Below are 25172 nucleotides of genomic sequence, written 5' to 3' on the forward strand. Positions count from 1 at the left end.
TGTATCTTCACGCTGGCTGGCACAAACGCGCACTCTTTCACAAAGCTGTTTCTGTCTGTGACAATGTCAGTCTATTGTGGACAGGGAGGGCACAGCTTCCAGACACACGGGGGGGATTTAACCCATCACATTCAAGTGACTGGATGGCTTCTCCTTCATTGATAAATCATTTGCCAAGAGCAGGGTGATTTATTTAATGAGTTGGAGCAAAATGGAGACATTTATATTTAGTGAACAAAACCTTTTCTTTTTTTTTTTCTTAAATACATGGAAGCAAGGCTTCGCAAGGAATAACAATTAATTTATTTTAGACAGAAAATTCCCAACTTAAACAACATAATAATGACATAATTTATCACAGTTAACACAACTGAAAAGTGCAATTTAAAAGAAAATAGTGCTTATATTAAATAAAATATCATGTATACAAATTTTGCTAAGCTTTTTAAAGAAAGTGCATAACAGTGCTAATTTCATGTTCACATTTGTTCTGTGTCCATGTTAAGATATTACAATATGCTATATCTATGAGACACCTGTTGATAACATTGCATTGATCTTGTGTACAGTACAAAGACAGCATTAGAGGAAACCTCTTACAGTGAAATCATATAATTGTATTATATTTACTTCAAAAATCACCCATAAATGACATTGATTGCTCCACCTTGCTAAAGATGATTAACCTAGTTGAGCAGAACGTGAATGGCTGCCCCAATTTCACACTTCACTCAGAGTGCTAAATTCACTGCAGCATTAAAAGTTGAAAATCAAGGGATCAGCAGGGAGTTTTTAGGATTTATCACCTGGGGAACAAGAATATCTGACGGTGGTCCATCTAAGGTTGATGATTCAGTCTGGTCCTAAGTTGTGGGCCGACCAACACACTGGCCCAGCCATCCATAGCTCAACACTGCTAGCATGGATTGAAATGACTCCTGAGTCAAAGCAGCAATTTAAGATCTCAACAACAAACACATTACACATTTCACCAAACTTGCTTCTACTTACATGGTGTTGCACTTTCAGTTGCTTCTGCTGTTTTGTCCACAACCTGTGTGGGGGTGCATGTGTGCACTGGATATGTATGTAGCTGTAGACACGCATTATACACACTCATACCCATCTCTGTTTCATCTCCCAGGCCCTCTCACTCATCCAGTCTTTAGTTCTGCTTGCTGCTGACCGCTCTGCCCCGAGCACCAAACAGAGCCTGGCCAGCTTGGGTTGGTTCCTCTCCAGGTAGGTCTGAGTGTCTCTCTGCAGCTGCTCCAGGGGCCCCGGTCGGCTCTCGTCCAGGGACACCTCACCACTCAGCATGGGGTTGAAACGGAAATAGACATCTGGGGCGAGCAGGTCATCCAAAAGGGTGTGAACCCCTTCGGTGTCAGTAGCACTGCAGATCAGATTGCTGATTTTGGCCCTCAGGCTGGTGGAGGTGGCAGGAGTCCTCTTAGCGTTGTCATAGCGACCTGTACCAAGCGATAACACACACTGGAAGGGCTGGTTGGGCCACAACAAACGGCTCTCGTGCACAGCCAAGGCACAGGGGTTGTTGAGCAGAATTCCTCCATCCTACACACACAAATCCATTTAGGAGTTAAGAGGAGCACCTTGTACATCTACAATGTTGTACCAAAAAGTGAAATATTATGGCATTTTACTGATGACTGCCTTCATTAATTTAGTGAATTATATAAAAATTATTCAGTGGGTAAAATATACATTTTCCAGCCTATATTTTTTATTGAGTAGAAAGAAGGGTAAACAGGAACCTTTTCTCATTCTTCACTTTGTTTTAATGTAATTCTTTCCTTCTTCCTCTTTTCTTTTTCTTGGTTCGACAAAAAAAAAGGCTTTTGTTTGCCGTTTAATTATTAAAGTATGGTTTGACACAAGCAGCGAACAAGATGCCAATCCTGCCATTATTATTCATAATTGGCTGCTATGAGAACATTATAATATTATGAGGTCTAAGAGTTAGGTTTAAGCTGAGTAGCCCGAAGACTGAGTTGAAAATGAATAGAATGAATGAATGAATCACTCCCATCGGCCCATTTCAACATAAAAATGCATATCTTTTGATTCTTCCACTGAAGACTTTTGAATGGAGTTTCCTACCTGGTGGATGTCACTGTGTAAAGGGAACTCTTGGAAGTATCCTGGGGCAGCTGAGGATGCTCTCACTGCCTGCCACATCTGGTAGACGGAGCCTCCTGCGTAGCGGCTGAGAGAGCCTGGTTTGTGGTTGTAGTTGCGGAAGACGAAGGCCTTTGGACTACTACCCCAATTTACCACTGCACTCACTGCTGAAACCTGAGCAAATAACATGTAATAACCATGTAATCCCAAACTTGATAAGTTTAAATCACCATTACTGATAATATTAGTTCAACTGTTTTTACCTTGGGACTCGACTCATCTCTGGCTGTTTTAATAAGCACTTTATTTCCAAGCTTTTCTCTAAAGAGGATAAAAACAGAGCATTTTATTTTTACTACAGCAAATTAATGACTACTAGATTGCTCACCATCTGTACTGTTAGAATGTAATTACTGTAATATTGTTTCCCAAGTCTCTGTGTTGTAGTAGGAGTGACTCCAGCCCATTTTCACTGTGCCGACGAACGGGTTCTGACGAAAAACCTCTGAGCCAAATCGACGATACATGTCAGCACACTCTTCTATAGAAAAATGGGCCAGACCCAGCATGAAGGCGAGAACAGCACCTTTAATGAAACATGAACGAGACAGAAGATTAAAAACTCAAGAGTGGGAGGCATCAAGTTGTGAGTGCATGCACTACCAGTCAACTGTATATTGTGCAAATAGGGATGATAATAGTAGTATTTTTAAATGTTCTTTGGCTTGTCACCTGTGCTCACTCCACAGATATAGTCAAACAGCTGGTGGATTTTTTTTCCCGTCTCTACTTCCAAGAGCTGTAAAACCTGCAAAGGCACCACACCTCTGAAAAAGGCAAAGAGAAAATATGAGCAATGTGAGGCAGAATTCATAGAGATATATTTAAATATAAAGAGCAGATATGACAGAAGCCATTTTAGTTTATGGCTGGAGCTGACACAATAATGGTGAAATTGGCCAGAAAATTATTTGGGAACTCTTTTGATGATCAATTGATGATAAACTTCATTTACTAGTTAGTATTTTGATCTCTTTTGTACATTGTGATTTTTGCCTTAGTTTCTATATCTTCTGGTTTTGCACAAGTTACCAGATGAAACAGGCAATTTAAGAATATTAAAGCTTTGCAAACTTATTTCTGGCATTTCAGATAAAGGAATCTTTAAATTTTCAGCTGCAGCTCTGGTTTGGTCAGTGTTTAGCATGGAAGCAACAACATTCACTCATAAATGATGTTGATATCACTTACCTTGTGCCACCACCATCAATTGAGAGCACTCTAATGCCGCAACCTTTGACTGGATCCACGTAGCCGATTAGAGCCAAGGTTTCTCTGACTGCGCTCTGAAGGACCGGGTCATCTCTGTAGCTCCGGCGCTTTCTCAATAATGTGACTACAATTTTCTCCTGGAAAAAGAAACATCTTTTAGAATATACTGGGGTAAAACCTGGTTCTTTTAGACATTTTTTTACTGCTTCACCTCAAACAGACCTGCCACATTAAAGCTTTGCATGAGGGGTAACGGATAAGGTGCTCATTCAGCGCCTCCACACAGGAAATCAGAGCTGTTGGAGATGAAGCCAGTCCCAGACTGCCAATCAAGCCACATGTGATTTCCTCCGCTTGTCTCCGACTCAAGACGAGCTGGCAAAATGCAACCAGAAATAACATTTTTGGTTAGGTATGTTTAAGCTCCTCTTACAGGACAAGCAATTGTATATATCCTGTACACCTCAAAATTAGTTTTTTTTATTTAGGCCAATTAAGGAGATGCAATTCTTTCACTATTTTTGATTTAAAAAATTATGTTAAGTCACTTAATTTGTGACCCAAACCTACCTTTTTATTTAAGATTGCTGCAGGGGGGGTCGGAGCAGGTTTGGGGTAACTAGTCTGGCTCTTGGAGCCCAGTTTTAGATAAGCTCCCAGTAAGTCAGGGATGGCACTTGTAGGGTGGCGGAGGCAGTCTATAAACGTTACAGTCTTAACTCTGTCGTAGGTCGCAGTTTGAGAGTCCATCTTTCTATCAGTGTCCTCATCCTGTCCATTTTTACTCTTGAAATACTGATTGATGTGACTGGCCATTTGGAAATGGTTCTCCCCAAAGTTAGTTGTTATTTGGCTGCTGTGGAAAAGGCCTCCGCTCGATTCACCTTGCTTAAGCTTGGACGTAGCACCTTGAGTGTCGGAGGTAGATTTTGTCAAAAAGTGGCTTTTGGAAGTGCTATTCTCTCCCAAAGGAAGGCTCCCTCTGCTCTTCTGAACTTCATCTGTAACCTTAGCACCAAAGTATTTATTGATGTGTCTTGCAAAGTGAAGGTAAAGATTTTTGGATTCCACTTGAGGTATTGCAGCTTTCTTAGGAGTAACAACAGATCTGTTTTGCATTTTTCTCTTCATCTGCATTCGATGTGTTTGCAAATTCTCTGGTAATTCACCTTTGGCGACAGCCCGCGAAAAGACCGAGTTTATGTGATTAGAAACGTAACTGTAGCTCTCACCAAATCTTGTTGCCAAAGAGCTGATGTGAAATAAATGCAGTCCAGACGTTTCCTTGGTTGAAGGACTTGTTCCCGAGCTCTCCTGTTTGTTTTTGGATTCATACACCTGCGTTGTCTCCTTACCCTGAGATACATTTTGCCTTCTGGCTGTTCGTTGACTGTGACTGCGCCTTTGAAACCTGCCGAGATACTCTGGAGTTGCAACAATGAGAGCTGCATTTTCAGGTACAACATCCTTTCTTTTGAAATAAATGTTAATATGTTTGGACAGTCGATTAATTGATTCACCAAGAACTCCTAGAGAAGTCCATTGAAAAGTGTTCTGAGCCTCCTCAATGATTCCGATGGGAGCTCTGGCTTTGAAAGCATCCCTGTTGGACGATGAGTAAAAACGCACAAACTGAAGGTGTTTCACTTCTTGTGCAGAATCTGTGTAGACGTGGTAAGAGCTGGAGCTTATATCACTGGCTCTTTTTCTAAATCTTGAGAGATGAGGAGGTGACAGCACCGAATATCTGGGGATGTCCAAGCAGGGTGTTGCTTTGGCCAGATGTGGTTTCCTCCTGAGGAGGATCATGAGGCATCTCATTTTGCAGTATGATCTCAAAGTCCTGTTCACAGAACTTGAACACAAATTGGTGCTGAGATAGCGACCCATGTTACAGTAGACCTGATGTGGTGGGCAGTAGTCAATCAAACTTCAGCTTCCACTGATTTGTGTCACAGGCAACACATGAATCTAGGAAGGAACAAAAAGAAAAAAAGACACTACATTAAAACAAGACTAGGTGTTTCCAGCCTTGGTAACATCTCTGGGTGGCTGAACTTTGACTTAAATGCAAACAAGCTCACAATGACAATGCTGATATTTAGTAAAAATAATACAAACAATGTCTTGTATTATCAATACTTGAAAATATGATTGGGTGATAACACAATCTTGAAACAGGATTGTGATAAAGTTAACTTGAACTTGAAAACATAATTATAAGAAGACTCTGTATGATTTTATTTCTCCAGTATTGGGCTGTGCTTCTCTCTTCACCAGTGGAACGCATTTCATACATTGCGAATGTGCAATGTGAATCTTTTGTCTGCATGATAACCTTGAAGAAAACATCTTTAGTTTACCTGAAATATTGAGCAAATTTGACAAGATGACGATCAAAAGTCAAAAGCATTCAGTCTGGTCATACACTGAATGGCCAAAATAGTGTTTTTAAATAAGACAGCTTACAAGTTATCTTGACTGAGCTGTATTCTTTTATTGTATGGAAACAGTGTGTTGTAAAATAATTATCCTTCAAGAAGTAAAGGGAAAAGGAGGGGGAGTGTACGAAACCATGAGGGTAGTACTGCATTAATATCTGCTGCATGTGAGTTCAGGGTATCGACACGTGTGAACTGAAGGGAGGGTACATACTTTCAGAGTGAGCTGATCAAAGTACATACAATAACCCAGGCATCTTCTTTCCCAGTTCTCTGTTCCCTCAGGAGTCTAAGATGAATCCCCTGGGGAAATAACAATCAGCCTGCACTGCCTGAAAACAAGCATCTACCTTGTGTCGGTAGATGTATGTCTGGAACGCGGCATGGAAATGTAAGAACAAAGACAACTTCAATCTTAGTTGCTCCTTTATCCCCAGTTGATAGGATTTTATTCCCTCAAGTTATCTATAAAAACAGACCTATGCACACAGTCGTTGCTTCTCTAATGTCCTCACAGAGAGAAAGGCAAACAGCTTCCCAGCGGCTGTTTTCTATTTAAGTAGGGGGAAGGTCATGAACCAAAGCAGCTTAAAGCTCCTTTAACCTTGACAGAAAGTATGTGATAAAAACAAAAGATTTACCTGAAACACAGCACCTAGTTCTTCCGTCTTTGCACTTCCTCTTCAACCAATTTTCTGTTCTTTATCTGGTGAAGCACATAAGGCAAACTGTCAGAAACACCGTTTCTACTATGTTTTGAGAACTAATTCAATCTCTCTGTCATGCAGAGTTGTAACCTTATTGGTTGGGCTGAGCTGGGTGGGGTTGACCAGCTTGACCAATGCACAAGAAGATCGCACAAGCGTAGGGCCATGTGTTGCTCCTAATGACTTCCAAGCAAAGGTCTAAAATTAGGTAGGGGAGAGATAACTTCTCACAGCTGAGCTGAGACCAGTACACAGACACACACCTCCCACCAAAACAAACAAGGCTATGACGCATTTCATTCTGAGAAAATGGGCACATGACTCGAGGAAAACGTGATGGAGAACAAAATTTAAAATAGTCACATGCATTTAGAAAAACAATCACCTTGTAATTTACCTGTTTTAATTTAAAGCAGCACTTCAAACACATTTTATTCATTTCTGATTGCTGATAGAAAACTAAATGTGTTCAGCCTGTCTACCATATATTATTGTGTTTTGTAAACAGTAGTGTCCTATAGCCATAGCTCAGAATCTTTTGTGAGCACAAACAGTTCTGCACTGCAGTTAAGTGTTGACATGGTCACACCACCGGCTCACCAAAATTACTTACAGGAAAGAATTCACATTAACAATAAGTCAACTCAATAAATGTGGGTTTTTGACTTTCCTTTAATGTCAACAGGACTAAATGTTGATTTCACTCATGTGCTATAAGTTAAAACTATCTACTGGACTTCCCCTCACTGTCATAACCGATATTATTCTGGACATACAGTGACACCCAGTGGCAGATCCCTCAGAGTTGAATCTATAAATCCTCATTTTGAGATATACTGCACAACAGCAAAATTGACTGTATTTCGCTTCAGAGATTTTCAGTCTTGTCATTGTTTTTCTTTCTTCTGTTGCAGCACATTATTTTTATTTTTTAATAGTTTATATGCAGCATAACATTGCAAATCAATTTTGAAATCCAGGCTAACAATCTTAAAGCCAATTCCCCTAGCACTAAACAATACCTTGACAAAATAACCATTTGATCAGTCAGCCAATATTTTCCTTCAGCAGAAAAGCCTGTACTGTACACTTCATGATAAACCAGTGATTGAAAGCTGACTGTCAAGACAATATTTATCCAGTTTTTCCTCAAGATCTATTTAACTTCTTCAACACACTTTACTTTTTAATCCAATCAAGAGTCAATGTTGTTTCTTTTCACAGCGTCCTGTGGTGCACTCCTCCCCACGTCCAGTCCACTTTAAGCGATTCCTAACAAAGATGGCGTAGGATTTTTCCATAAACGGTCTCACAGGTGACCACATCATGAAGCGTCCCAACCAACCAAGGCCTACAGCGCTGTACATGACTGCAAATGCTGGGATCCCACGGTGAACCTACCAGCACACAGGACATTTATCCAAAGCACAATTTTAAATGTACACTATTTTGAGTAATTACTGCAGTCGTCAGCTCAATAAATATTAAAGACTAAGGTATGTCAGTGGAAGGTAGGTTTACCTCATCTTTCTCATCAATCACATGCATTTCCTCCATGGCCATCTCATAGCTGATGTCCTTATGTTTGCCTTCATCATAGCCTTGCAAGGAGATATCAATAAAATCCACTTTCCCAGGCTGGTTTCGCTGCAGATATTGGAGAAACCGGATCTCCGTCACACATATGGGACAAAGCCCATCGTACAGCACCTGAAAAAGGGCAGAGAGAGTTTCATTTGTAGAATGTGAAATGCACCTATATCTACCTATAGCTGTCAAACTGATGTATGCACGTAAAAGGACAATATTTCCCTCTGAAAGAAATGTAAACATCTGGATGGCTGGATGCCTTAACATGGTGAAGACAGTTCGACTTTTTCCCAGTCTATAATAATATCATCATACTAAACCACAGATAAATAGTGTTTCGCATAAATGTGGTTTGGAGATAATTCCCTCCACTTGTTTTAGCATTTGAGCACTCCATAAAATTAAGCTTGACCTTTGTATTATCAAAATGCTTCTTACAGGCTGCTCCGTTAGCTGTAGTGGTCCATGTTTATGAATGAAAACAATACATCCGATAACACTTTAAATTGAATTACTTTCAATCCGACAGCTGTCAGGTCATGACATTGTGTAGCGTTGAAAACTTGATGTCGGCTAGCAGAAAAATTGCAGAAACAAACCTTGACAGCAGCAGACTCGGAGCAGAAGGCCCGCTGTCGGTGTCTACATGCTGAGGGTGTCAGCCTCCCCGCTGCCCGTGACAATCCGGCCAAACACAGTCTGACCCCGGAAAACATCTGGAAATGCGACGAACCGAGCTAGCATCAGATGCTACACGACGCTAAGTGTGTTTGCTTCGGAGCAGCCAACGCTCCCGTTAGCTAACGTTAGCATTCACGTGTTACACAAGCCGAGTTGAGTAACACAAACAAGAGGAGGCCATTTATCGCGGAAGAATGACAGAATCCTTAAACATTACGGTAAATTTAATAAAAAAAAAAGTCTCTGTAGTTGGCATTTCTAAGAAGAGGAGGTGAAATTATTTCAGGCTGTGCATCTATGAGGCTGTTTTAGCAGCTAGCAAACAATATAACGCAGCTACGTAGCCAAAGGGGCGTGGTTGCTATGCAACGGAACATAAACTGGTGAAGAGGTCTCACGCTGCCGGATTTTCAGGATCCAAAATTTCAGCGTCCCAAAGATTTTAACAAATCAAGCTGTCGGTTAAAAAAAGAAACTGAAAGCTCAAATATGTGTGTCAAACCCCCCCCCCCCCCCCCCAAAAAAAAACAATACATTTCTATAAATTGGTGAGCCTATATAAAATGAGAAACTGATTTCTAAGTCCTTTACATGGTATGCAGTTTATTGAATGCGTTCAATCTTGAAAATCTGATTTTAAGACCTGGCTTGTTTTTTTGTTTATGTACTGCCCATTTTATTATACTTTTCCTGCCAAGTAAATACCACAGAAATCCTCTGTGGGCTGGTAAGGCTGGTATCAGTGAATTTCTTTGGCGTGTTTGCTAAAAAAAACTGAATTTTTGCCCTTTAAGGTCTAGAGCCTGGGGGAGCAATGAAAATGCCACGAACAATGGGATCAACTGAGGCCAAACAACATGTTTTCCATGCCAAAGCGCTCCTTAGGAGGTGAGCTGTTGGCATTGTTCCTGAATTAATGGATAGTCAAGACAACGCTTTGAATGGCTTTGTTGAAGGGACTACATTTTTAAATGTTGATCAATCACATTCAGACAGATTAACTACCTGCTTTTCAGTGTTTGGTGCTGAAACTAATCAGGTGTATTGAATCGGTGTAGTCCTAATTAAATGTTTAACAGTCTGCACCCATTCAGCTATTTCTTAAATTGCCCTGCCTGACTAATGTAACTAATGCTGCTAATAAATCAGCAAGAGCATTTGGGAGGATTCTTGTACCAGTGTAATGAAGCGCTTTCATTTGTGTGTTATTTAACACAACAGATGTTAGTCACTAAGCACAAACTGTTAGTCCTATTTTTTTTTAATCTGCAAACATGTTCTCAGTTGCATTCTGCTGATGTTTAACCCATGACCACAACAGATTTTTGCCATTTTTCCCAACCCCATCTCCAGCACACACATTCAAATCAAATCAAATCAAATCAACTCAAATCAGACTTTATTTTTATAGCACCTCAAATACAAACAGACAGCAAAACGTGCTTCACAGGAAAGGAAGAAAGAACACAACGAATTCACACAAAAAAAGCCATGTCTCTAGCATGGGTGGGATGGGGTGGGGGGGTGGGGGGTGTTTTGTGTGGTCACTTTAACATGTAAGCACACAAGATGAGCCCAAAGGCCGGTCCTCTTTGAGGGAGACAGCAGAAGCCTGGCACAGCAGCAGAGTTCACAGTCCGGTCAACACATTTTCGAGGAAGGTGCAGAGGTGAGCTCTTGTGCTATGGAGATCATACATATATTTTGAGAATGTGCACTTGGTTTTATTCTGTTCACCACTTTTACCTGTTCCCATTACCCAGCTGGTGAATCAGTCATGCCCCCTGCAGCAACAACAAATCTGGGCTACACCCCGCCAGATGGAGGCTGGGGTTGGGCTGTCGTCTTCGGTGCTTTCATCTCCATAGGATTCTCCTATGCCTTTCCTAAGTCCCTCACCATCTACTTTAAGGAGATTCAGGAATATTTTTCAGTTTCCTACAGTGCGATTGCCTGGGTGTCCTCGGTCATGCTGGCCTCTATGTATGCTGGAGGTCAGTGGCATCAAATATTAAAACGAAATTCAATAGTGATTTAAAAATGAAAATAGTACATTCCCATGCAGCACATGTCCTGAACAGCTTGACTAAACAAGGTAATTCTGTTAACATTCTCTGTTGTTTTTTTCAACCAAAACAGCTATAGCTTCAATAATGTAAAGTTCCCAAATTGCTAGAAATGTCTCCTCTTTGTGCAGGACCTGTGAGCAGTATACTTGTCAACCGTTACGGCAGCAGACCTGTGGTTTTAGTTGGTGGGATTATGGTCAGTGCTGCAATGGTGCTCGCTTCTTTTGGCACCACGATCATGCACCTCTACCTATGTGTTGGAGTAGTTGGAGGTAAAGTATAATTTTTTTTTTTCTTTTTTTCAATAATTAATAATAAAAAGTTATGCTGACCCTCTTCTCGCGTGCAATTCAATTAAACAGCATTCTGAAATGCATTCGTTAATGATTTTAAATAATTCTTCTACGGAGGTTACTGCTATTCTGTGTGATGTTTGCATTCTTGGCCTGGTTGTGGCCGGCTGACGCACGTCGGCGTAATCGGTGGTTGTGTTGTAACTCATTCATGAACTCTTTTGAGGGTCAGGTCCACTGGAATGGTTTGTGTCCTTGCGTTGATTGTTGTTGGTTAATGCTGGCCACTCAGTGCAATGTGCAAATATTTGTAAAGAAGTAGTCATTTGTATTTGTAGTTAGGGTTAGGGTTAGCAATTAAATGTCCATGCCCGCTCAAAATGGCATTATGATTAGAAACTTTAGTTTTTGAAAATGTGTTTCCAAAGCAGCATTTTGGTTCACATTGCTAATAGTGAGCAAACAAAGGCTCCAGCTTGAAACCTTGACCACCCACTAAAGCACACAAAGAACAATACTTGTTAATGATTGTGGGGCATTTTTCTTGAAAGAGAAAGTATTGGACTACCAATAGAGTATAATAAGATGTTGGAAATTATCATTAGGGCTGAAACAAATTATTTTAATACTAAGTTGTCTATAATGACTGTATTTAATCAGTCATTTGGTTCATGAAATGACTGTGTTTAAGTCACAATTTCCTAGAGCTCGAGACAACATATTCAGATTGCTTCTATTAACTGAAAGTCCAAAACCAAAAGAAAATCAGTTATGTATCACAAACAGCTTCTGAAACAGCTCTTAAGTAGCAAATTATTCGATGTAAAATTTTTCTAAAATTAACAAATTACATCACCTCTACAAAAAGCACAAATTGTTCACTTGAAATCTGTGATTTCCGGCCATCTCTGGTCCTCTTAACAGTGCATCTCTCTCAACATTTTACAATAACAACAAACTGCAGGTAAAGCTGAGTAAGACTGAGTTTCCAAGGCAATGTGGGCTGAGCGCATTTATGCTTCTTGCTTGATGGTGTAGTTTCTGATTTTGTAGATCAAACCAAAACTTGAATTTCTCCTCTGCCGTCATGCAGCACCAAAACACGATAAAGCATTTTGCTTGATTTGCTGCTGAAGAAGATGTAAAGTCAGATGTGAAGTTTATGTTCTCTAATTTTGTGATTTCTCATATTACTTTTGTATTAATCTTGCTTGCAACCATTGTGTTTGCACATCAGGTTTTGGCCTGGCCTTCAACCTGCAGCCAGCCCTTACCATCATAGGCACCTACTTCCAGGTCAAAAGGCCTCTGGCAAACGGGCTCGCGATGACAGGAAGTCCAGTTGTTCTCTTCACTTTGGCTCCTCTTAATCAGTTTCTGTTTGACTCTTTTGGCTGGAGAGGGAGCTTCCTGATTCTGGGATCCATTGTTTTGAACTGCTGTATAGCTGGTGCTCTGATGAGGCCGGTTAATAAACATGTCCAACCTAAGCCCAAGACTGAAGCACCGCTGTGCAATGGAGCAGACACTGAGGGGGATGTTGTTGTGGACTCTAGTGCACAGGCGGCTAACCTGCTCACTGAAGAAAACCAAATTGAGGAAAAGAACCAGGGCCCCGTACACAAATTCATAGATGTCTCACTTTTCAAACACCGGGGATTCCTCATTTATCTCACTGGAAACGTGGTCATGTTTTTCGGCTTTTTTGCACCTGTGGTTTTTCTAGCTCCATATGCCAAACATCAAGGGATTGATGAATATTCAGCAGCTTTCTTGCTTTCTATATTTGCTCTGGTGGACATGCTTATCCGACCAGCAACCGGCTTCATTGGCAATACCAAGTGGATTCGGCCAAGGATCCAGTATTTCTTCAGTTTTGCGGTTTCATATAATGGCATATGCCACCTTCTGTGCCCGCTGGCACCAGGGTACGTGGGCCTCGTCGTGTATGCCATCTTCTTTGGTTTGGGTTTCGGGATGGTTTCTGCACTGCTTTTTGAAGTTCTGATGGACCTTGTTGGAGCTCATCGCTTCTCCACTGCTGTAGGACTCGTCACCATAATCGAGTGTGGACCAGTGCTCCTTGGACCACCAATTTCAGGTCTGTAAATTCACAGCCACAGGGAGACATTTACACAGTATTCTAAAAGATATTTTTCTTTTTTGATGAAAATGTAAAATGTATTCTGTTTCAGGGGCCTTGGTTGATATTTTCGGGGACTACAAATACATGTACTATACATGTGGTGTCTTGATGCTGGTGCCGGGCATATTTTTCTTCGTCATGCATTACTACAACTACAAGAAACTGGGGGAGGAGCAGAGGCAGACTGTGACTGTGGTGAAGAGGACCTCTGAAGAGACAGTAGAACTTAATATGAACCAGGGCGATACAACAGCACATGTAACAGATGGATGAACTGGCAGCTTTGTTTGTTTGTTTTTGGTGGGTGAAGGAAGATACACGTCCTACTGTAGTACATAGCGCATAAGGGCTATTCCTGATAAAAAAGGATTTTCTACTTTCGGGGATCTTATTGGACTCTTTGGACCTTTACGACGTATCTTTAAATTAACTTTTAGTATTCCAATTGTTATTCTTATTATTCCTATATTATGTACAACTGTAACTCCTATTGACTTTTTCCACCAACCATCCAAATCTGCCTCTGTTGTCCAGTCAAATTATCATTATGGCCATATAAACTGATGTGGCTCCTTCTTGTTTATAGTAAAAACAAGTTTTCCTGAGAGAAGGATAAAAAATAATGAGTCACATTTCAAGCACACATTCCATCACTATATTTTGCTGTAGTTTTTTGCACCACTAGGTGGCAATGGATACTGCAGGAGTCTAACACACCCCTCCTATTGAATCCCATCCGTAACTGAGGGTTTAGTTCTCTGCAGCATTTTTCCCAAAGTTCAGGTCATGAACCTTCCATGAGCCGGCAGAAATTGTGAATGATTCACCAATGGCCCTATGATTGATAAATGAGAATATTTAATGTCCTGAGACAACAGAGTTTCTCTTTTAGAATACCTCCCCAGAAACCCTGTCATGCTGCCCAACAGTTTAAATCTCACTTTATTCATTCCTTAAGTTTTATTCTATAATAAAATACATTTTTCATTGTCGTGAGGATCTGAAGAGCTGAAAAAAGCTGTTTCATTGCTGCACCATCCAAGTACAATCATAAAAATGCAGTTATGAAGGTATGGAAATATTTTAGAACTGGACTTTTCAATAAGTGTGGGGACCACGTGTGTCTTTAATAATAGGCTCGCATTTGCATGTGTGGCTAAAAACACTGGCACAAAAAAAGTCTATCACCTGCAGGGCATACTTCCAACCATCTCTGTATGTTAAAGTCCTTTTTTTTTTTTTTTTAACCAATAGCTATTTCTGTAATGTGTTGGGAAGAGTAGTGAGCAAAATCAAATAGTCTGACTCACTGAACAGACTTCAGAGGAAATACCAGGCAGCAGAAAAAAAAATTTGTCATCTCATGGCAGGCTGCATTATCCTACTACAGGTCAAACTTCATTTTCCACCATACTGCATGTTTACAGTCCTTATGTGTCAGGCCTCCAGCAACTTGCAATACAAGATACATGACCATACCTTTCAGGAAAAGTACATTGCCATTAGTGCAGGCGTATGTTCAAGTGGTTCTTCCTTATCATGTCCCTGCAAGCTGCATATTGACCCCCTTTTTTCAAATGGGCGAAATTTGTGAGTGAATCAATAAGTTTAACCCTTTGATGAAAATCAAACAGTGTTCATGGCTAACAGTGTGTCTGTGTGTGTCTGTGTGTGTGTGTGTGTGGGGGTTACACAGAGTTTTGAATAGCCTCAAGTTTTACCCTTTAAAAGTGTTTACATGAACCCCAAAATAATATTTACCTCTGAAACATAATGCAGAATACAAACACAAAACTTAATTTTAAGTTATTACAATGTAGGAGACCAGTAAAGTATGTCATATAGCTCATATTTGTATTTGTACACAGGTGCAGTACTTAGAAAGTAAATGTACAGTTCTGCAGCTGTGCAGAATTCGAAACTGGAAGAACTACACTTACAATTAAGAACCAGGAACAAATAGAGACATTTACGTAAAAAAAAAAGAGAAAAAATTAAAAGAGCGAGCAGGAGCAAATTGCATCTAAAACACTACTAAACTGTTGGTAAACAAGCCCAAAATGGTTTATGGTCTGTGGACGGAAGAAAGAAGGCATTATTTAAGCTGCCTTTTAAAAATTATGGATAACAATTTGATGATGTAGATATGTGACAGATATTGTAATAGAATAGGTTAATGAATGGACACAAACTGAGAGAGTGAGGACTTCCAATTAGCGGCAGCTCCCATAAGCTTTGTATCATCTCCTCACTGAACAGCTTGAGCCTAATCACTATGATGAACTGTGACTGATGTCAGTAAATCTGGCTTTAATTGGGACCAAGAAGATTGAATCCAGGCGGTGCTGCCTCCAATTCCTGTGTGGACGCCTACGGTACTGAGGCGTGATGTTTTAACCATGCTGCTTGTCTGAGCAGTTGCATCCCAAATTGTATTTTAACCTCACGGATGGGATGTCTGTAAAAGAAAGAAGTGATACTATCTATTTAATCCAACATGTTTGTTAATAATCTCCACTAATCTTCTTTACCCACAGCAGCAGAACTAATCTGTCTTCACAATGTTTACACTTGGATGGAGGGCAATGTCATGTGAATACCAAGGATTTAAGAGTTTATTCATCAGCCCTGTGGATGGAGCTATTAATGACACATCTCTGGTCTAAAATAAACATCAATAGCCGGTGAAGCCAACATGGATAAACAAGGTATGTTGACATGTTAGCAGTTAGAGGAGCAATTGGCATGTCGGTTTATCTAGGGAGCTCTCTGGGATTCAGTCACAGCTCAAAAACGGTCCTGCAATGGGTCTTAAGTCACTATCAGCTGAGAACGTTCGCTAAAAAAAAAAAGAAAAAAAAAAGACAAGAACAAAAGCAGCAAAGCAATCGTCTCTCACAGTCAATAGTCTTTGCAAAGACAGCTTCATCAACATCTTTCATGCTCACCTTGATATTTGCCGCAAAATCATCTGTAATTTAATGATTTTTATTTTATTTTATTTTATTTTTTTTACTTTAACAGCATTCACATCAACATCTCAATGTGTGCAAGGGGGAATAGAAAGTCTAGATTTTTCTAGTTTGCTGTACAGCACTTTGTAACACTTTTTTTAAAGGTGCTATATAAATAATGTTTATTATTACTATTTGCTGGTTCCTCCAAGATCCCCAGAGGGCGGCTTGAATCTGGTGAAATCACTGAAACGAAATAATTACATAGCTGGTTATCAATGCTCCCGACATGTCAAAATATATGTGCGCACACGGCTGAAGTGCAGCTGAAGTTTTCAGATTCACGTTCAAGAAGGAAATCTCCAGCTGTAATTACTGTTCGAATGAGTTAAAGGTTAAATTAGAGGATATTTATTCACTAATATTATCTTTTTTTATTGCCCAATAGCACACACAAAAAGAAAGATTAGATTGGCATTGCTACTTTCAATAATAATAATAATAATTTTTATGGTTTGTTTTTGCAGAAATAAAATGGAGTCAACATATCATTGACAGATAATCACATATGAAATTTATTATCAATGTCAGAACATTGATAATACATTTGATTTGTGATTATCTGTTAAAAAGCAGTTCCTTATTTACACATCTAGCTGTTAGGGAGCAACATTATCATGTTTGCCGTTTTTGTCTCTCCCTGACCATCTTTGTGCGACGATTGTTTTATATTAAAAGCACTTGACCCAACAAAATGCTGCTTCTTCTTCTTCTGCTGCTGCTGTTGTTGGACATCCAGGCTTCCTTGTAGAATACAAATGGGATAAAACTGAGCCCCTATGAAGACTGTCATTTTTTTTTTTTAACTCAGACAAAAGAGGAATTTAAACCCCTAAAACTACTCAATCACGACTAATGCTTGTAAAAGAAATCGAGTCGAAAAGCAAATGAGATTATGTTACCCATAATTAACAATCTGTGAAACCCATTTCCCCAAACCAGGAACAGTATGGCTTTTTTGTCTGCCGCTGAGCCCAAGAATGTGTGAATTATCATCCAAACACACATTTACCCCACTTTTCAGACTTGACAATGCAGAGCCCCTGACCAATATCCTTAATCTGCCACTCAAAATACATTTAGCCTTTGTGAGAACAAATGTGTGACGCTGCTTGTGGAGACTCTCTGCTGCCTATTAGAACCATTGTTCCTCTTTATCTGGTGAACACAGACAACCACCAAAGCTTGCATGTCTGGGGATGGGGCTGCAGTTGTGCGCATATTATAAGAAGAATACAAGGATTGTCTTGTGGATTATAATCAATCTTTTGAATACTACACTGAATTATGCTGCTTCATAAACAAATTTGATTTGAGCGCTGACGAATAAATGGATGATATGAGCTGCGCACAAACAGGCACTGTAGCATGTAAACATTGTGAACACATACAGCTTGATGTCACGACTCTGTGGCATGTGGTTAATATAAAAAAATAAGTGGTCTGTGTTATCAGTCTATCAGGGCAGCACACTTGAACGACTGACTCAACCCCCAGAGATAGCGTTGTAAATTTTCATTTAAATCCCCAGTCTTGATTTGGAGAATTGTAGTGGATCTAAGATAGCGCCCAATCCTCATCTGCAGACGGCGGAGATAGGCATCCCATCGTCGCGTCCTCAGGGATCGAAGCCCAGGCTGAGACTGAAAGCATGACAGAGAGACTGGGCATGGAAAAGGGAGAGAAGCAGAAATAATTATAAGAGCAACTGAGGCATATCGGCTCGTCCTTGGCTCAAAATGAAAAGCAAGGATGAGACATGATGGCACAAATCAACTGCAAGCCCATACACAGTAAGTGATTCACTCATAACATCTGTGTAATTGCACATCAGGAACCTTGTAATCCTGGGAATCTGCTACCAAATTGCGTCATCTTCACAATTCTGGCCAGGGCCCAGAATAATTAAGTATATCATTACCCTGGGCCGCAATTGTCGATGAGCAGGGAGCAGCGATGATGGGAGCTCCCTGGATGACGGGAGGCATTAATGAACTATTTTGATGCGCCTGTACTGAAGACGTACACTGGCCTTTTGTGATCAGTGGCTGAGGTGACCCAGTGTCCTCAAAGGTTTCTTTGTGCTTCAAGGACAGACCCCCTCCCTCCTCCCCACCCCCACCTCCGAGTCTCAGGTTGACATGATGAGGTTGTTGCGTGTCACAGCTGCCACACTAAGCCCGCCAAAGGTGTGCGATTAAATTCCCATTCTTTTCCTAAAGAGAAGTGGAGCCATTTAGAAACCTATAAACCATATGGACAAGTCAATGAACTGTCTTCAAACGAGGCTCTATAGGTTTAATCAGCAGGAAACGGCGTGCAGCACACAATATATTATATGAGAGTAAAAGGCGGGTTTTGTTTTTAGATTTCTTTGAAAGAAACAATTTAAAATTTTCTACACCACTCTAAAGAATGTAATTGAAAAGCAAATGTTCTGTTTTTCTGTTTGAAGAGAACTACGCAACTTGGACATATCATTTTGACAGAAAAAAAATTATATTAAAGAATTCAAATCAATTCTCCTGTGGCTTGTAAAGATAAAGAAAATTGGAGAAATACCTTTTTTTATTATTATTGTCAAGTGTTGATGGAAAACAGAAAACCTAATGAATGACTGATCCGATACCAAAAGGTATCATGCATGTCTCATTCCTGCTCACCATCGATCAGCACGTTTGCTTTAAATCTATTTGGAGCACATCAGTGAGTCGCACTGATACACTCAGTGACATCTCTTCATTACGAGTAACATGAGCATTGGAGTCTGTTTTAAGCCAATCTTCCTGCTCTAAATACTCATTGGAGCACTAAATGTGTATTAATCCATGGCTGGAAATTGTCCCCGATTTGAGTAATGTTGGCCAAGTGCTGTTAAGGGATTTTTTTATGTTTTTATTTTTTTAAACAAAGTGACAGGATTTACACTTCCAGTTGTAAGCATGGGGTTAAGTGCCACGGGATGGGTAGGGAGGCTGCAATGAAACAAGATAATTGAACAATGGAACCCATTGTTGGTTTTAGTCCTTTCAAGCTATTTGTTGCAACAGGGCCTCCGAATCAGAAATAACATAATATGTGGTTTCTACTTACTATCCATAGGGACTTTTGCTTTTGGACATTTGCTGAGATGATTCCATACGGTGCTTTTGCTGGAGGGACAGCTTAATTTGTTGGGAGTAAAAGAAGTGCACAAGAAACACCAAATCATATGGAAAGCGGGACAAAGTTCGCCTCCAAGCTTTACTTAAGGAAATTACGACTCAATTCGGCTAACAACCAGAAAGAAAAGCCCAGCTAAGGCAGCAGACATAGATTAAATTAAAGCATTAGGTTTTTCAAAATGAACCCATCGACAAAACAAACCATTGCATCTTAAAATCTACAATTGCGGGGTTGCTGGAGCCAATCCCAGCCCTTTCCAGGGGGGGGTACACCCTGGACAGGCGACCAGTCCATCACAGGGCCAACACACAAAGACAAACAGAGACAAACAACCATTCACACTCACAATTTAGAGTCACCAGTTAACCGAGATATGAATGTCTTTGGTCGGTGGGAGGAAACCCATGCGGGCACGGGGAGAACACACAAACACACAATAAGAACGCACAGAACCTTCTTATTGTGGGGTGACAGAGCTAACCACTGTGCCGCCGTGCTGCCCATATCAAGTCTTTTTTTTTTTTGAATAAATAATGCTACAATATATTTTACTGTGTAAAAAAACCTTCTTTTGTGCCCAAGAGAAATCTGCTTTTCAGACAAACTGGAGAGAGTGCATAAAATAACATGCAGTGGTGTTTATATTGAGTAGGAAGCTGCAGGAAAGCTTGTGGTGTTGGTGTACGGGAAGCACTGCACAATACAAAAGGTCCTCAAGGCTGTATGGCGCAATTACAACGCTGGTGACATTTAGCGACAAAAGTAATAAGAAGACGACAAAGACAGAAAAACAAGTTGGGTGTGATGAAAACATGGAAAGTAATGTCTGCTGAACACTTTTTGCGAATGACGTGTACTGTGTGTGTGTGTGTGATCTGTACGAGTGAAAACTAGGCAGTCAATAATGAACATGTCAAAAATGTGAAAATGTTTCCCACAACAAAAGAGGACTGACACAGCATGTGTGTTTCTTTCATGGTAATAGGACCCAGACCTCTTCGAGGTGTCAGAGTTCAACAGTCTCAGAAACTGTCCCTGCTCCTGCTGCATCCAGTTTTGTGGTCTCTGTGCCTTTTAGCCTGGGGTGAAAATACTCCACTGCACAGATTGCTGGGGTCTTTTTTAAAATTATTTTTCTATGTTTCCACGTGCTGAATGTAGCAGTCCTGTGTGAAAGGCAGTTCAGACCCAGTGATTCATTGAACACCTTTAATCACTCTCTGCAGGGCTTTATGGTGCTTTCTTATAGCTGCTCCCATTTCAGTCTTTGCAGCCGTAACCGTATAAGTTGCAGGGTATCCATGCCAAACCTCCCCAGTCTCCTGCCAAAGAAAAAGGATGGTCTTGAAGCAGTCAAGACCATTTCAGCTCTTTAATAATGTGGACCTGAAGCTGCCTCCACAGATGTCCTCTGGATGCAGATGGGGTTCGCGTACTTTCCCTACCCTTCCAGACAGACAGCACCATATCGTCGGTGATGCAGGTGCTGAAATAAAAGGGGTTTCGCTGCTTCTCTTTCCTCCAATGCGCCGTTCCCATTATCCGAGCTGATGATGACGATGATGATGATGATGATGGTGTCATCTGTGAACCTCATGGTGATGATGTGTGTTGCTTTTCAGTCGCCGCTGGAGAAGACTTGTGAACACACCCCAGGTGGAAGTCATGCGGCATCAGTTTAATTAATCTGCCAGGAAATGTTTCAGTTTGCAGAAGATCTGTTCATTTCTGAGCAAAACTAAAAACATTAAATCACAGGCTTTCATTGCAGCTTGTAATTAAAACCCTTTTCTTTTCTTTTCTTTTTTTTCTGAAAAGCACTTAATTCACAAAGACCTGCCAGATTTGACATACGGGTTGACTGACCCATGAAAACAACTGAACAATTTTCTTTTGCAAACAAATCCGCATTTAGGCATCGGTTGCAAACATATCTCAGTTTATTTTTTGATTTTAATGAAAACTTAATTACATATCAAAATACTCATTTTACTGTGGGCGGTTCTCATGATTGTAGTTCAGTTGCCACCTTGTTTTGTGTCTGTGAGACCCTTCGACCGATGTCAAGATGTTTCACAATTACTTTTTTTTTGGCAGCATCTGAGGGTTAAATGTCACCAAGAGTTGTTTTGGTTTTTTTTTAACACTGAGCTCAGCCCTTCCTTGCTGGGAGTGTAGGACTGTAACACTCTGGATTCAGTGGCACCTCAGCTGCAGCCACATATTGGGTTTCTATTCATTTCTATTACCAGTAATGATTTGTGACTATTGCTGCTGTAATAGCTTTCCTCCTTGATTCGTGCAAGTGATTTATAAGACTGGATGCACTGAGCAGTACAGTACAGTGCAGAATCAGTATGATATTGTGGGAAGGTTCTATAGACACAATGCTGCTTTTGTTTTGGTGTCCCCTCAACAATCAGTCCATGCTTTCATGTTCCTGTCAGGCAAGACAAATCAATGATGAACTCTAAAATGCTCCCAAGTGCATTTGATTATCAGGTGTTTGTTGGTTATTCAATATGTGTCCAGACGCCACTGAAGCCAAAAGTAGGAATCATTGATAATTCACTTCACTGCTTTCATTCGGAGAATTGCACTTATGACAATTATCTATGCACATATTTTTATTTTTTTTTTATAGATTTCAGGAAACACCTTCATTATCTATCTTTTAAAGGAAAAAAAAGCATGCATTGTCGCTGAGGGAGCTAATGCAACAGAATGACAAACACCATAGCTCATGATCAGCGTTGATGTATTGTAATGTATTCATAAGGCCGATCAGTGATGATGGATTGGCTGAGCTTCAGCAAGTGCACAGCTAATAAACAAATTTGTTGAGTGTGTTCATCATCCTTTCCTATTGTAGCCAAAGATGCATCGCCACCTCAACAAAAAGTTCTAAACAGGTTTCACAGACATTTTTTTATAATTTAATCAAGAGGGAAATTAATAAAACGTGTAATATAGTGTGATTGGTTTATAGAAGTCTGCAAAAGGTTCAGTCTTACTCGCAGCATACTTTCCCATCAAAATCTCATAAAAGCTTAATTAGAAAACAAGGTCAACGCAATGAACTCTTAATTTGCAGAAATCTGAGAAAACGTGTCTAAAGCTCGCAGTTTAAAATTGAAAAGGAGCTTGTTTTTCAGTTTAATCAAACAGCTTACGTAAACAACAAATAAGCAAAAAAAAAAAAAAGAGGAATTAACCTCATCCCCACAGAGTGAAGAGCATCATTGCAAGCGCAGGCAGAGTTACACAATAGCATGTTTCAAAAAGCAGCTCTCTGGGCTGTCTAAACAGGATGACGGCTGTCTGAAGGGTCCTTCAGCCAGAGGGGCTTTGGAGGAAAGAGACGAGGAGAAAGAGGCCACACATGTGGGAGGTGTCAAATAAAACATAACTGATTAACCTGTTCAGTCCTGTACAATGACGTACAATAGTGTGTGTGTGTGTTGCAATCCATGCAATAGAGAACGCTGCATTTCGTGTGCACCCATTAGTTTAAAAATGGCTGCGTTAGAAGAGCTTTTTGATAGAGCAAAATGAAAAATGTGGCGGTGGGGATGCTCTTTTTCTTCTCTTGCTCTCTCCCTTTGAGCAGCAGCGACGTTCACGGCCAGGTGAAGGACAGACTGAAAGGAGCGCATCCTCTGATGCAGCAGGCCGATCCTTATTATCCCTGAACAACACGATGATACAATTATCTCCCCATGTAACTGCCGAGCATATAGCTAATAGCAGCTATTTATCAGCACATATTAACGAAGGCAGACTCGTACAATTAATCAGTTGCTCTGGCTTTCGCCATGTGAGCCGTTAGTCTTACAGAGCGCCATAAAGCAGCTGCAACCACATGATAGTCAGCGGTTTCCAAAGTCAAACGTCTCGTTTCTGTTTTTATAATGTCAATAAGCGCTTTTAAAGATTGTAACTCTTCTCCGCTCAAGATTCGTCTGCATTGTCTGTTTTGTCTGATGTAGAGAGTCTCTCTTTTAAATCAGCACGCTCGTTACATCCCACATCTAATTCAGCCATCATCCATGTTCCATCAACCCCCACTGTGAACTCAAGTGTCAACCCCCATCTAAACTGGTTCATGACACTGAGTTTAATTTCATTAGCTAATTACTTTTCTTTTTATATAAATATATATATTTGCAGGGGAATATTTCTTAAGTGAGTTTGATCCATCTTTCCTCTGTGAGAAGCTGCTTGCAATGAATTCTAGATAATATCTTTATGAAGAGACAAGTGACAACATTTATTTTCTCAAAGAGAGGTCAAAGTTGGTGATATTTTGCTCGGCGTCCTCGTAACTTCTCCCTAACTGGCGAGAATTGTCGTAAAACAGCGGTGTAAAATACAGTAGAGAGAACAAAGGAGAGACCGACTTTACACATCTGCAGTCTTCTGTATGTTGTTTTCTGCCGTTGAGTTACAGCAGTAGCACACAATGGATCATAGGACCATAGACTTATCAATAATGCATAAGATAGTAAGAGAAATGACAGGCACTCTGCTGGTAGGTTCTCTCCAGAAGCAAGCCATAAATTTGCAGGGCAATAATAATGACTCTTCTCAGGGAAATAAAGGCCACCCTCTGCTCCCCATAGTCATAAACCTGACTCACTCTTCCATTGGTTGGAAGAAAAATGCTTCCTCTCCCACCACAGAGGAGTCGTACACAGTAGGTACTTCAACCAGCCAACTTGATATGCAATCATCTCTCTTTACACAGGAAAGAATACAATTTCAGTTTTTATATGAGCTATTTTCCGATTATGCCTGTGGAGGTGGGGAGAAATAAAGCACGGTAATGGCAAAATGAGGTTCACTTGAACAGCTCTGGAAAATATTCAAAAAAGATTCCCGGTAATTCTTTTACTTTGACCCTAATCCTGCTGTGCACCCTGCCGTGTAGACCTGCTGTGTAGGGGGACATCTCTTTTTCAAAATGTTTCAACATTATTTTTTTTTATTGTTATTTTAAATACAGGCTACTGTTTTTGTTTGCATTTTTTGCTCTTTGGAGTATCTCTTACACAAAGGCGGCCAAGAAGAATTGTTCAGTGTTTTTGCAAGCGTCCCAAATTCACTCTCTTGCCAAGAGTGAAATCAAAAGATGAATGCAGCTCCCAAGTTCATCGGTTAATAAGAATCTTGAGCCAGAGGATTATGTCTTAGCTAGTAATAAAATTTGTGAAGTGGAATGTATTTACCAAAGTAAAAAAATATCAACTATACCAGCACCACTAAAGCTCACATGTTAATAAATTGAGATGTTTGTTTAATCTGTATAAATACTAGTAAGAGTAAGTCGCTGTTTTATGGGAGGGAAACCATTCATTTAGTCATTCATCTTCAACTGCTTATCCATTTCAGGGGTAGGCCGGGAAGCCAACTTCTTCTTAACTTTGGTGCAACAGCGGGGTACGAGCTAACTGTAGTATTCACTTTAAGGATATGAATTATATGGATCTAATACTCTGAGCAAGGAGTGATTCCAACTATAGTGCAATACAGTAAGCATGTTCCCCAAAATGCTGAACCATTCCTTCGGCATATTCGGCGTTTGGGATGTCTCCAATCATTCACTCATTTCCAATATATATTAATTACTCTTAAAGTAATTGGAGCATCTGT

General features: G+C 40.3%; 2 protein-coding genes across 4 annotated transcripts; one reads left to right on the forward strand and one right to left on the reverse strand.

The window, feature by feature from the left end:
• Positions 1 to 284: 284 nt before the first annotated feature.
• LOC115046740 (calcium-independent phospholipase A2-gamma-like) lies at positions 285 to 9168 on the reverse strand. 3 transcript variants are annotated; one of them, XM_029507313.1, is made up of 13 exons: positions 8752 to 9168; positions 8084 to 8272; positions 7746 to 7959; positions 6653 to 6760; positions 6497 to 6561; positions 3985 to 5385; positions 3637 to 3789; positions 3394 to 3551; positions 2875 to 2969; positions 2557 to 2728; positions 2406 to 2463; positions 2122 to 2316; positions 285 to 1575 (listed from the first exon to the last, which is right to left on the reverse strand). In XM_029507313.1, exons 6-13 carry the CDS (start codon positions 5302 to 5304, stop codon positions 1117 to 1119), a joined length of 2610 nt encoding a protein of 869 aa, XP_029363173.1. In that variant the 5' UTR covers positions 5305 to 5385; positions 6497 to 6561; positions 6653 to 6760; positions 7746 to 7959; positions 8084 to 8272; positions 8752 to 9168; the 3' UTR covers positions 285 to 1116. The 3 variants fall into 3 exon arrangements, with proteins under 3 accessions (XP_029363173.1, XP_029363172.1, XP_029363174.1); XM_029507312.1 differs by having other exon boundaries at positions 6653 to 7959; XM_029507314.1 differs by lacking the exons at positions 6653 to 6760; positions 7746 to 7959.
• Positions 9169 to 10477: 1309 nt separating this feature from the next.
• slc16a7 (solute carrier family 16 member 7) lies at positions 10478 to 13614 on the forward strand. The gene is made up of 5 exons (XM_029506763.1): positions 10478 to 10502; positions 10597 to 10827; positions 11031 to 11174; positions 12433 to 13296; positions 13391 to 13614. Exons 2-5 carry the CDS (start codon positions 10611 to 10613, stop codon positions 13612 to 13614), a joined length of 1449 nt encoding a protein of 482 aa, XP_029362623.1. The 5' UTR covers positions 10478 to 10502; positions 10597 to 10610.
• Positions 13615 to 25172: the final 11558 nt, after the last annotated feature.

This window comes from Echeneis naucrates, chromosome 7 (assembly GCF_900963305.1).
Source record: "Echeneis naucrates chromosome 7, fEcheNa1.1, whole genome shotgun sequence".
NCBI lineage: Eukaryota > Metazoa > Chordata > Actinopteri > Carangiformes > Echeneidae > Echeneis > Echeneis naucrates.

Bases quoted from the DNA above. Each gene is read 5' to 3' on its own strand.
- LOC115046740 (XM_029507314.1), bottom strand. From the start codon at position 5,304: ATGGGTCGCTATCTCAGCACCAATTTGTGTTCAAGTTCTGTGAACAGG. The intron at 3,552-3,636 runs GTCTGTTTGAGG...TTCTTTTTCCAG, and splicing joins GCAAAGCTTTAATGTGGCAG to GAGAAAATTGTAGTCACATT. The intron at 2,729-2,874 runs GTGACAAGCCAA...GTTTCATTAAAG, and splicing joins TATCTGTGGAGTGAGCACAG to GTGCTGTTCTCGCCTTCATG.
- slc16a7 (XM_029506763.1), top strand. From the start codon at position 10,611: ATGCCCCCTGCAGCAACAACAAATCTGGGCTACACCCCGCCAGATGGA. The intron at 10,828-11,030 runs GTCAGTGGCATC...CTCTTTGTGCAG, and splicing joins GGCCTCTATGTATGCTGGAG to GACCTGTGAGCAGTATACTT. The intron at 11,175-12,432 runs GTAAAGTATAAT...TTTGCACATCAG, and splicing joins ATGTGTTGGAGTAGTTGGAG to GTTTTGGCCTGGCCTTCAAC.